Genomic DNA, 13,673 nt, shown 5'->3' on the forward strand with positions numbered 1-13,673 from the left:
TCAGCTGGAACCTGCCCAAGAACTCTCCTCCACGGTAGAGTGGGAGATGATCTTGAGCTCCCTCTAGAATTTAATTGTGCTTCTTCTGCTTTCCTGTTCAGCCCAGTGGGTTTAATTTTCAGACTCCTGGTCAGCTAGGGCTGTTGCTGGCCCTCTCGTGAGCAGAGATCAGTAAAAATATACAGGAAGCCCTGCCTGTACTTCCGTGAGACTTATCTTTGTAGTTATCATTTCTCACCCCAAATGCTGACGTAGTCCCCACACTGTTTCTGCCTTTGTCCCACAACAGTCCGTTCTTCTTCTTCTTCTTCTTCTTTTTTTTTTTTTTTGACTGTGCCATGCGGCTTCTGGGATCTTAGTTCTCTGACCAGGGATCGAACCCATGACCCCTGCAGTGGAAGCGCAGAGTCCTAACCACTGGACCGCCAGGGAAGTCCCCAGTCTATTCTTAAAATAGCTGCCAGACTGCTCCTTTGAAAACATGAGTCAAAGGATGTCTCTCTCTCTCTGCCCTATTACCTCTCATAGTTTCTTAATATCACTCCAAGTGAAAATTAAAGTTAAGATAACGGCCGATAGGTCATTCTTGGTTACTCCTCTGCCTCATGTCCTATTGCCTCCTGCCCCGTGCTCACTCTGCCCCTGTCACGCTGGCCTCGTTGATGGTCCTCAGTCATATTGCACAATGTCTGACCCCAGGACCGTTGCACCTGCTGTTCCCTCATGTCCTACTCCCTCATTGACCTCAGGTCTATGCTTACATGTCACCTGTTTATTGTTTGAGGACTTCCTGACCCCATTGTTTAAATGGCACTTGCATTGAACCCCTGGAATATTCTGTCCCTCTTTCCTGTTTATTTCTGTCTGTTCCATCTGAAGGCAGTATATTTTATTTATTTATCATAGTCATTGTTTGTCTCTTCCTTCAAGAATGTAAGCTCCAGGAGGGTGGGGATTTTTCCTGCTTTTTTGTTTTTGTTTTGTTTGTTTTTCTTTTTCTTTGTTTTTGCCACGCCATGCGTCATGTGGGATCTTAGTTCCCCGACCAGGGATCGAACTCTCACCCCCTGCATTGGGAGCATGGAGTCTTAACCACTGGGCCACCAGGGAAGTCCCCAGGTTTTTCCGGGTTTGTTCGCTGTTGTAGCCCAGCACCTAGGACAGTGTTTGGCACAAGGAAGGTGTTGGATCGGCTGAGTTATGAAAGCCTTCTGTCCGTTTGCTTGAGACCAATGACGTGGGACATCGTTTGTGACTGTCTTTGATGTTGCCCCCAGAAAGCTCTGAAACAGGCCAGGACATAATTTCATTTGCACTTATGCCAAGGCAACAGCATGTAGGGGGTCCAAGAAGCTCCCCCTTTCCAGTCTAGTCTCATCTAACAATATGCTCAGCACTTCCTTCTCCTTTCTAAAACATGCTCTCAAGGAAAAAGCTGAGAAAAGTTTAAGGTAAAGCAAATATGAAAGGGTAAAATGACTCATCAGCTTAATGTGTTTCAATTCCCAGGGAAATGTGTCTCTACACCAGGTTGAGAAAGGTAGTGTATAATGAGTTCTTACTGAGTATCTGTGAGCGAAGCCACAATTGTGCTAGGTACTTTCCCTCTTTTTAATTCTTATTAAGCTGCCAGGTAATATTATGATTTTTATTTTAAACACAGACAAACAAAAGTTGAGAATGGCCAACTAGAGTATCCAAAGGTAGTGAGTAGCAGAACAGAATTTGAACTCAGATTAGTTCCAAAGCTCACATGCTTTTCGCTGTACCATTCTTCTTTCCTCGAGGAATGAAACGGAGGAGGAGAGGAAGGGGCCCTAAGCTGGAGGTCAAGAAAAGGTCCAGAAGCATGAATCTGTTTTCCACAATTCATCATATTCATTCTGTGTATCTATAGCTTTATCCACTTGTGACGAATCCCCTTTTAGAAAGATTTCCTCTTGGATGGGAGCAGAAGCGGGTTTCTGGTCAATCCTTGTTCAAATAGACTGTTCATTCCACTTTGCTTTTCTCTGGTCCCCACACTGTCTGTTCAAGAGTCCTGAGTAATCAAGTTGTTGCTCAGCCATCTTGTACACAGAAATTAAGTACTGGACAAATTGTGAAATTGTCTTTGGAATGTCTAACTCTAAACCTTTCTTGCCTCTGCTAAGATGTCCACGTGTATTAACACAAAGAATTCTTTCTTTATCCCTCCCCCAAGATGTGGTGAGTGTGTAGGGGTCAATTTTTAACCTGCATAGAGCTCTTGTTTAAAAATAAAAATTCATTTACTAAAAGGGAACTAAGATCATAATCAGGTTTGGAGGTTAGTTTCTAAATCCTCTCTTAGCAACCAAAGTTATTGGTATCTATCTAAGGATCCACACTGCTAAACTGGAAAAACTCCACTAAGGAAATTGCATGCCAAGCTAGAGAGTTAATTGTTAACAAATTGATTCAAATGGGAAAGAAGTCGTTTAAAAAATTTGGCTGGATATTCTTAGCCAGAAATTTCACTCACATTTAAAAGATATAATTTAATTTTCATTATATGCGTAATATTATAAGACATTTGGCAAATAACTAGAAGATACACATAATCTCGTCATAACTCATCATGATGCATTTCATTCTAGCCTTTTTTTCCTTGACCTGGGCATAATTTTTTAAAACATATTTTAATGATCACATATCTATATCCATCGTATTTTCCCAAGTGGCTGTCATTATAACCATTTAAGAGACAAAGTTAAATTTTCATTATAAAAGTAATAAATGTTGTTTTTAGAAAAGTTGAACTGTGATAAAAAAGAAAATAGAAAGGAGACAAAAATCACCCCTAGGCCCATCATCTAGAGACTATCACTCATATCTTGGAGTGCTTACTGGCGCTGTATTTTATGCATGTTGTTGTCGGTTCCTTTCTAATAGTTGCATAATCTCCACTGAATGATTACACTGCAGTCCACCTAACCATTCCCCTATTATGGGAATTTAGTCAGCTTACAAATTTAGGTAAAAGTTTTTCCCCATAAGTTAGGTCTCCACAATTATAAAGACTGAGTCACGGGGCACACATTGTCTTATGGCTATCCCCAAAGTGCGAGTCTTCTCTCCGGAAGTGCTGTCACATCGGGAGCGGTGGGGTATGGGTGGGGAACATTATCAGCCTGTAGTCTGCCTGCCAGCCTTTTTTTCACTCTGCATCCTTTCTCACCTCCTACGCCACCCGCCCTCCCACACTGTCTCGCAGATAACCATGCCGAAGGTGTGTGCACTCCTGGCTCTTGGCTTTGCTGTTTTCTCTGCTCTACACAAGGCAGAAATTGGTTATCTCTTCGTTTGAAGTTTCAACTTAGGTAAATAGCGGGCGGAGCGTAACCATTCTCTATCATCATGAGCCAAGAAGGATGACACTGCTCTTGGCTGCGTTTAGGAAGTCACCTCTGTTTGCATAAAAAGCTTTGGAGCAACCGCTATCTCTCTGGCCTTCTCTCCTCCACATACTCTCTCTCTAGTCGGGACGCCCACATTGGGTTACCTGGTCAGGGGGTGTGTTCTCTGCAGCTGGTGCCCATAAATAATAGCTCCATCATGTACCCCTGAAAATCATGAGGAAGAAAGAGCAGGAAGGGTGCCTGCGTAGGAATGCTTTTTACTGTGTTTACTATACCCAGAGGTTTCATTTGTGGGGGGGGGTTTGGCATAATAGCAATAACAATGATAAAAGCTGATATTTGAGGGATGCTCACCGTTACCTCTGGCAGGAAAGGCTGTGTGGTTAGAAGACCAATGTCTGAGATTAGAGGAAAAGGGCCTCCCTCTCCAGCCACTTTTAACAAAGCATCTTTATCTCTGATTTCATTTTTTTACATGTTCCTTAACCTCTTCAGAGGTTTGTTGGGAAGGTCACAGAAAATAATTCTAAACTGTAAAGTGATATTCAAATGCAAAAAGGTATCGTTATTGTAATTACCCCTGTGCTCTTCAACCATATGCCACTAACCATCAAGAAAAAAGATACGCTTCTTGAACTACAAGGTCGATGAATTTCATTTCTTTGAAATTATAGAGTTATTCAAGTTAAACATTTTTTTCTGGGTACATTTTATCCATTTCAATGTTTGGGCCAACCCCCCCTTTTTTTTATTTTAATAAAGTAAAGAGGCTTCGTTTTCTTCACAAAGAACCGTACTGTCAATGAAATCAGACTTTTGAATAAGTAGCAGATGAGTACCACACATTCAAATTTGAGGACCAATTTAAGTAAATAGTTCTTCTTAAATGACAAACCCCATAATAACTAAAGTACCACCAGCTAAAGACATTGACGTTGAGACATTTTATTAAGTGAGCATTATTTTTGTGCCATTTAATGAATGCCTGTACATGAGCCTTCCCTTCTCAATGAGGCCTCGTGTGTCCGCTCTATTAAATACTGTAATCTCCCTCATTCCATCCCAGGACTGCCCGTTCCCTTCATCCTGCTCTGCTTGGTATTTTTTCCTTAGCCTTTATCATTATAATCATTATAAAATAATACACAAATCGGTTATCTTTTATGTTTGTTGTTTGTCTCTTCACAACTTGAATGGAAGCTTTATAAAGGAAAATATCTTTGTCTGTTTTGTCCACTGATATATCCCAACCACCTTGCAGAGTGATCAGTACCTAGTAGGTACTACATACACCTTTGTGGCATAACTTGAATGAAAAGTAATTATATAAGAATATGAATGATATTATACTGGATAATTTTAACTGAGCATTTACTAAGTACCTGGCAAGGTGCTTGTATCATCTCATCCAATGTTTCCAACAAATTTATGAAGCGGGTACCATAGTACCACCAAATTACAGGTGGAGAAACTGACGGTTAGAAATGTGAAAGTACATTTTATAAGGTCTCGTAGCCAATATAATTAAGAACTTTGATTTAAACCCAAGAAGCCTGACTCCTGTGGACTCTATTCAAGCAGAACAATGTTGCTTGTATTTATTGATTTATTTATTGAGGTACTATTACTGAGATTCTGTGAGATGTCATTCAGGAAAGGAGGTTTTCCTGTGTAAATATTTTTGGCAACCACTGACCCAATGAAATCTTACGTTTGCAACTCTAAGCCCTGAGCAGATTTCCACGTGATTAAATTCTGTGGCATTTGAACTGTCTCCCCCACCTCTTGTGATTAGTTATTTGGTTTTGCAGAAGAAAAGGTAAACAACTTTTGCAGTGTTGAAGACTTTCTTCTATTCTTATATTTAAAAAACAAAAGACAAAAAAAAAGAACTACTCTTCCTCATCTCTTCTCCTTTCATTGTGTTTTGCTCTGGTTTTGAGTGTTTGGTCTGTGTCAATTCCAGTGACTGCCCCCTTCACATACTCCCTTACACCTGTTTTCTAGGAGAATGATATAAACCTGACCCACATTGAATCAAGACCTTCACGTTTAAAGAAAGATGAGTATGAATTTTTCACCTATCTGGATAAACGCAGCATGCCCGCTCTGGCAAACATCATCAGAATCTTGAGGCATGAAATTGGGGCCACTGTGCACGAGCTTTCCCGGGATAAGAAGAAAGACACAGGTAAGAGACAGCAATGTTGCAACACAGATGACCCTACATTCTCATCATAAAATAATGGCAAAAATAATCTCTACTGGGCTTGCCTGGTGGCGCAGTGGTTGAGAGTCCGCCTGCCGATGCAGGGGACACGGGTTCGTGCCCCGGTCCGGGAAGATCCCACATGCTGCGGAGCGGCTGGGCCCGTGAGCCGTGGCCGCTGAGCCTGCGCGTCTGGAACCTGTGCTCCGCAACGGGAGAGGCCACAACAGTGAGAGGCCCGCGTACTGCAATAATAATAATAATAATAATAATCTCTACCCTGGAAGACCAGGATTAAGTGAGAGGATATAGGTTAGGGACTCAGACGAGTACCTGGCATATTTAGACATTTAATAAATGTTCTTTTCCCCCTTCCTCAAGATACCTGTTTCTTATATTAGTTGTCTTCTGCTGCAATTTTCATATATTTTTCATTCGTGGATTATTTTGCTGTCAATTTCGTAATTTCTAGAGGTAGGATGATTAGGGTATCCAGGGTGCTTTCTATATAAAGATAATTTCGAGACAAATTCTTTAGTTACCTCCATTTCATCTCATAGCCTCTCCCCAAGTCCTTCTCATGACATGTCAATTCTGGAGCTGGAACTCCTTGGCTCTGTTCTTAGGTCTTTCACTGTCTCTCTGTCTCTTCCACTAGATTACAAGCTCCTGGTGGGCAGGGAGAGTCTCTTACCTATGTTAATATCCTCAGAGTTTAGTACAGTGCTTAATACACAGCTCTCAGCAAATGCTTGTGAGTGATGGCTAAAGAGAGCAGTTGTCATGACTTGTTCTGCCCCCTTATTTACTTACTGAAATTGCTACTGAGTCCAGACTTGTTCTGCTCGGGTCATGTCAGGCCAATAAATCAGGAGACCAGTTGTTAGGGCAAGGAGTAACGACTTTATTCAGAAAGCCCTCAGACTGAGATGATAGCAGACTAGTGTCTCAAAGAACCATCTTACCTTATCAAAGAATTCAGGGCTTCTTTGAAACTAAAAAGGCGAAAGAGTTTGTTTGTTGCAAACTTCTTGGTGCCAGAATCCTTTGTTCTTGCAGGTGTCCACATAGGTCAGGTCATGATATTCCTATAAACCTCCAACAAAACAAATACTATTCTCTGTTCTGCAACTAGTTATCCCTGTATGCGTGAACTCTTAAAGGTCAGAGCCCTGAGAATAGGCTATCCTGTATATTTCAGGCTATAGGCAACATTCTTTTACAAAACGTGCAAAGCCATCATGACTAAGCACAAGCAACAGAGTACAAAGGTTAAAGTAAAAGAAACAGCTCTAATATGGAGTCAGATTTGTTCTTCCCTATGACAAAATGTAATTGATGTGCCCTGGAGGGGAGTAGGGCGGTAGAGCGAAGGAATTAGGAGTATGGGCTTGGGGTTGGACAGGCTTCAGTTCAAGTCCTACTTTTTCCACTTATTTGTTTGTTGCAAACTTCTTGGTGCCGGAATCCTTTGTTCTTGCAGGTGTCCACATAGGTCAGGTCATGATATTCCTATAAACCTCCAACAAAACAAATACTATTCTCTGTTCTGCAACTAGTTGACAAGTTGACAAGTCTCTTTAACTGCTCTGACCTCAGTTTTTCATAGGGCTTTTGTGAGGACTAAATGAGATCTTCCATAGTCTGTGCTTAGAACAGTGCCCAGCTGGATAAATGAGAGTATGTGATGTTGTTAAATTGGTGAGCCATGCTAATACATTATTATTAACTAAAGGCTATACATTAGGGATCATGCTTTGTATTGTGTAGTTCTGTTGGTTTTGGTAAATGCATAATGTCATGTATCCACCATTACACCTCATGCAGAATGGCTGCAATGCCCGAAAAGTGCCCTGTTCTCCCCCTGTTCATCCCTCCCTCCTTATCCCCTCCCCCTGGCAACCACTCATCTTTTTGTCTCCATGATTTTGACTTTTCCAGAATGTCATGCATTATGAATATGGAATCATAGAGAATATATCCTTTTTAGGCTGTTTTATTTTTACATTTAGCAAGGTTCCTCCATGCCTTTTTGTGACTCGATAGCTCATTCTTTGTAATTACCGAATAATGTTCCATTGTATAGATGTACCACATCTTGTTTATCCATGGGTAAGGCTGTTAAACATTCATGTGCAGGTTTTTCTGTGGATGTAAGTTTCCGACTCATTTAAGTAAATACTTAGAAGTGTGATTGCTGAGATGAACTACTTTTTTCCCATATAATCAAAAACTTTTTTCTACTGTAAAATCAAAAGCTTTTTTTTTGCCCAAACATTGATGACTAGCTCAAGAGGATTTCAGGCTCTGTACCTGAAAATAGTATGTTAATAGGCAGAGATGCTTTACAATGAGACAAGACCCACCTCTTCGCATAGGCCACTGAAACATTTTCCAAAAGACACCTCCGAGGCCATCCTAGGAGACCTCCTCTCTTCCTGCTCGTGTCCTCCTGTGGCTGTAACCAAGACAAGGAAGTCCATCCTGGGCTTCTGCCTTGGCCAAGGATGCACAGCGATGCACAGGGTCTCTGGTCACTGGGGGCGCGTACTTGGAATTCCTCCTCAGAATAACCCTATCTGCCTTCCTTCCTCTTCCACCTCCCAAGTGAGCTGCTGCCCTGATGACAACGACTTCTCTTGCTTTTCCGGCCACCTGCTCCCAACAGGGGCCACAGGCCCTCAGGGCAAAGGGCCTGCTGAATCGTGGGTCAGGCTCTGCCTCTGCTCAGAGCAGGTAGAGGCCAGGCCAGCTGGGGCCCTGGGGTAGGAAATCAAAGCATCTGACAGGCAGGCAGGCAGCCCCCTGGGGAGGCAGGGGATGCACAGAGATCAGCTGAAGGGCTGGCAGCCTGAACGGGAGGCTCAGAAATAGGATGTGGAGGAACAGTTAGGAGCGCAGACTCCGGAACCAGGATACACACTTGGTGTGACTTTGGGCAAATTACTGATCACCACAGTCTATCACTGTATCAGATGGGAGTACGAGTCTCTGCCTCACAGGATTAATGAAATAACACCAGTGGAGCATTGAGAACAGCACTGAGCATGTTTAAGGGCTTAACAGAAGTTCTCTATTCTTAGCATTATCATCCTTGTTATTATAAATTATGACCTGAGCATGGGAGCCATGAAAAGCCAGCCTGTACACAGCTACGTTTTCGGAGATTCTGGGAACTAGAAAATAACCTCACAGGTCAGGCGGCCCAACAGACTCCTTAATTTTTCATCATAAAACGTGGAGGCCGTGACTTGCCTTAAGGCACAGAGTGAATTCTGTGCAGCTGTGGGCAAGCGGATGTCTAACACTGCTCTGTACCTGGCACCGTGCTTGGAGCTGGAAGGAGAGAGAGTCAGCACGGCCCGTCCCTCGTGAGCTCATAGGCTGGCGAGGATGACAGGACAGCCAGGTGAATACAGAAGAGGGGCGGGTGCTGTGATGGAGACACGGCTGGTGGAATTGGGCCTCTTCTCCACTTTGGACTCTGAGGACCCAGCAAGTGTGAAAGTGAAGAAGCCAACGTTCTGACACAGAGGCACCACGTCATCAGTGTTGGGCTCGTCAGAGGTGGAACGTGGCACAGGTTTGATTCCCTGGTGGGGCTCAAAGTGGCAGGGCGTTGATGTTTAACGTTGGATTGATACTTCACCTAGTGAGGAAAAAACTGCTCAGACTGACCCTTTAAAACAACACGTGTTTCTCGACCCTTATTGCTTTGGATGGTTGTGCACTCTGTCCCATATTGGCTGCCACTCCCTGACACGGTTTCCTGACCTTCATGTCCACGTAACGGACCGGCTGATCTCCATGCAGTGATGCTGAAACAGCCCAGTTTTGCACCTGCTGAGAGACACGGGCCCTTTGGGTGTCTGGGGTAGTTTTTGTGAACTGGAATCTGGGCCCAGAAACAGACCTTTTTAGGGGAAACAACCATCCCTTTGCAGAGTTGTTCTTTCCGTCCAACTCCGCGGGAGGATGATTAGAAGAAGAAAGGCATCATCATAGATCCGAACCTTTGATTCTTTCACTTGACAAAATGCCCTTTCTATTGAGGGGCTCAGATCTCAGGGGCGAGTCTGACAGCAGGTTGAAGGGGAGAGATCTGAACCCCTCAAATCAATTAGGCTAAACCACTTTCCATTCTAGTTTTCAAACCGTTCAAAAGGCCGTGTGGGCGCTAGAAAATGAAAGTTTTCAGTTTCTTAATTGCTAAAGTTCCCCACCCAAAACAGCTTAAGGGAAGGCTAATTACGGTGACATGTTAAAGAAACCCCAACCTTCTAAAATGCCTCCTAGAGAAGCTGATGGGAGTTTAATAGGATTTTAATCCAGAGAGTCTTTTGAATACTTGAGGTCTATTCTCCGGCTACCCTCTCTCCTGATGACCTCAAATCCTTCTTCAACCCAACATGAAAGAGCATTAATATCTTCCATCGATCAATCTACTAATCCTTTTACATTTCCCTTTGAGTCTTCTGCATGACATTACATTGAGCGGGGGGAATGGAAAATTCCTACATGGAGGCAGATTGCAGCCAGGAGCAGCAGATGGACAAAATGACTTGGCTAGACAGAGGTGTAGGATCATCACCTTTTGAGAAATTTATCCGTTTGGCGTTATTTTCCAAGAGCAGTTGGCCATTGAGTAGATTTCGTTCATGCTGTGGTGGTGATTGTAAGGGTCTTGCTGTGGCAACAAAGGGAGTCCAGACTGCCAGGACAACTGTGATTTTCTGTGGGGAGTAGAAAGGCTATTTATTTATTTATTCATCTCTCTATCTACTACCTATATCTAGCCTAGGGGCCTTTATGATTTTATTTGTCTTCTTATTTGGATTAATTCCTGAAGCAATGATTTAAGTGGAGAAGACAAAGATTTAATTGTGAGACGACAAAGTAACATCATTATATTTATTCCTTCCCTCATATATGCCCCTCTCCCCTCCCAGCCCTCTTGAGTGTTTCCCTTTTCTGCTTCAACATTGCTGCCGTGAAAGGCAGTGCCACGATAAGGCTGCAGTTTCAGATCCATCGTGGGAGGAGGAAGGATAGGGTTCCTCGGAGGAGTCTGCAAAGCCCCTGGGATTTTGGGCAAAATGGTACATGTGCACCTGCGTGCATATTTTTTAGGAGAGAAGATTTTCAATAGGGTCATTGTTCCCAAAGAGTTGAGACCCTGTAGAGAGAAGCTGCTTAGGGCAGGAGGGGGTCCAGATGGTCGGGGGTTTTCCCCATTTCCGTCACCTGTGCCTGCTTTTCCTCTCTCTCTCCCTCTGCTCCTCTGTTCTGTTTCCATCATCTTTCCTTTGTCCCCCTCCTCACTTCCAAACCTCCTCCCATGCGTTTCATTCAGCCCCAAGTGTGCCTCAGGGCTGTAGATGTTCATGGCCCTGGGCCTGCAGGAGACCGAGGGTCGGCATGTTTGCAAAGACACGCAGGAATGATTGACAGCCTTTTCCAGCCTACCGGGCTGCTTCCAGCCTGCGTTGATGCTGCCGCAAGTCCTCTGGCAGCTGAGGATGGGACTTTCGTTTCCACTCTGCTTCATCGGGACAGGCAGACTCGCAGCTGAGAGGATAAGCCCAGTGAGGGGAAGGTGGCATCAGCCCTGCAACTGGAAGCCGGTCCAGGGCTTGCTGCTTCGCAATCTGTCAGAGGCAGCTCTGTTCGCTGGCAAGGGAAGATCCCGAGTAAATGCTGTGTTTGTAGCCAGTCTGTTTGCCAGGTCGCCTGGCTTCAAGCTGAGGAAGATCATAAGGTTGTAAGCAGGCTTTCATTCTAACAGGAATTCCTTATTTGCATGCCAAATCCAAACGATTTTCCCCTTCGGTTGTCTCATGGAAGCTTTGCCACAGTCAACTCAGATAGCTAGGGCAACAGATAACATGATTCTCATTCTCAACATTAGGAAGTGAGACAGTGGTACACTTGCACCGTGGTGTGGATTTTGGAGTCTTCACTTTTCCAGTTCAGTTCCAGGGCTGTAGCTGTTTTGGTCAAGTTACTCGCCCTCTGTAGGCCTAGCTTTTCTCGTCTGTAAAATGAAGATATCTGTGTACCAGTGCGGCTGTGGGGATTCTGTGATACACTTTGCACAATGTGCCTGGCATGAAGGATCCATGCAAAATGGCCAGTAAACTTGTCCCTGAGTCTTTTCTAAGGATACCCGGGAATCTTACGGTTGAGGCAAAGCCAGAATCCCCAAACTCCCGATCTTTGGTAAAGAAAGGCCACCATGGTGTGCTTTTTGGATTGTGAAAATTACAAAGAATTAGACTGAGAACTCCTTTTCTGTCTGTGACAGGTGTGTTCCCTCGACTGAAGGGGTAATACAGGAATATGAAATGATTTTAACTGAATGTCAAGTTGCCATTCATGCTGGATTGAGGGAGTATCATAGCAAGTCAAAAAGAGCAATTAGTTTAGAGTCGAGAGGCAGGATTTGAATTCCTGTTCTGTACACTGCCAGCTAGGTTTGAATCCCATCTGACTCCCTAGCAGCTGGGAGACCTCTTTACCTCTCCTTCCTCATCTGTGAATAGACCTAAGACCCACTTGGCCACTTTCTGGGGCTCATGGGGTCTTCGTGCAAGACACTCTGCGTGTTAGGGTGTTTGATGGATTGAGTTGAACTTGCTTGAGTCGAACAGGCCCTTGATATTGTTCCTTCTTAAGCCTCAATAAGGGGGGAGCTTTATGATCTATAACCTCAGCCTAATGTCAGACTATTTGCCACCACCAGATCCATCGGGTGGACACACTGACCAGGCTAATAACACAGAGGGAGTTGGTGGCAGTCACCCCCTCACTGGGGCCAGCCTCACCTCGCAGCCAGGGAGATAACTTCCTCTTTGGGATGATGTGAGGGGCCCCGGGAATGGTATCTCATTCCCGAAGCTGACTTCCTGTGAACATGGTTTGGACATTATCCACTTGGCTGTGTGTTATATCGGAAACAGCCCTGGTCTAGGAAACAGCTTCACATTCAGATTTCCTGCTTTTTCCCTCCCTCCTTCCCTTTGCCCCCCTCCCTTTTTTCCTTCTCTTCTTCCTTACCACCCTGACAACATCCGTTACCAAAAGCAGTAACCTCTTTCTTGTTTTCATCCTCTTTGAAATATTTGTAGCCTTTGACCCTGTCTTCCCCCTGGAATTCTCTTTTTCCTTAGCATTTTATGAATTACGTGGCTCTTACTTATTAAAATCCTGACGATTGGGGTTTTCTTCCTTTTTCTCTTACTATTCCTTCTCAAAAACCAGAGTCTGCTTTACCACCTTCTTCTCTTTCATTCCCATTTATGCCCTAATTCGGTTGATCATTCATTCATGCAACGCATATTTATCGAGCGTCCATTCAGTGGCAGCCACACGGAGGGATGCAGTACGGAAAACAGCACACGTGGTGCCTTGACTCACATGTCTTATGGTGTAGGAGGTAGTTGCTGTTTGGCCATGTCTATGCAGGGACAGGGAAGTGGGCGTGTGTCAGGAGCACCTAGGAGATACACTGAAGTCATTCTTGGGCATGGTGGGGAGAGGGGGAGCAGGGCCAACGAGGGGCTCCTGGAGGGGGACAGACATATGGAAAAGGCTTTAGATGCATTCTGTTTGATCCAATGGAGGTTGTCTGTAACTCCAGCTGTAAGTAGCCAGTAGTCAGATCTCAGGGCAACGTGAGCGCTCAGAAAACAGAATTCAGTATTTGGGAATATGGTGGACAACCTGCCAATAGGCACGTTTATAAGATAAGTGACATCTTAAAAAGGCTATGAGGAGGATAGCTCCAGGTTAGCTTGGTGATTGGAATAAATGCCCTTTTCTTTATTCATTATTTCCCTTGTATCTTTCACTCATTCCATCCATTTATTCATTTCCACTCCATTTCACTCTTTACTTCCTGCTAGGTTCCTTTTATTCATCTGGTTCTCATTCTCATTTTGACATGTGGACGGAGAGATCAAAGGCTTTGCCTGGGCTGTCAGTGATAAAAGTGGGCCCTGCCCTACCACGCCTCGGCTCCATCCAGGAGGCAGGGACCAGCTTGGCTCCCTCGGCCAGCGTTTGGGTCACCTGTTCTCGCCAAG

At 44.2% G+C, this 13,673-nt stretch overlaps 1 protein-coding gene across 1 annotated transcript in view; it reads left to right on the forward strand.

Moving 5' to 3' along the window:
• PAH (phenylalanine hydroxylase) overlaps positions 1–13,673 on the forward strand; it is a 69,216-nt gene that overhangs the window by 15,977 nt on the left and 39,566 nt on the right. The window contains exon 3 of the mRNA XM_060164807.1: positions 5,388–5,571. Coding sequence (XP_060020790.1) covers positions 5,388–5,571 — 184 coding nt within the window. The remainder of the gene's footprint in view (positions 1–5,387; positions 5,572–13,673) is intronic.

This window comes from Lagenorhynchus albirostris, chromosome 11 (assembly GCF_949774975.1).
Source record: "Lagenorhynchus albirostris chromosome 11, mLagAlb1.1, whole genome shotgun sequence".
NCBI classification, from domain to species: domain Eukaryota; kingdom Metazoa; phylum Chordata; class Mammalia; order Artiodactyla; family Delphinidae; genus Lagenorhynchus; species Lagenorhynchus albirostris.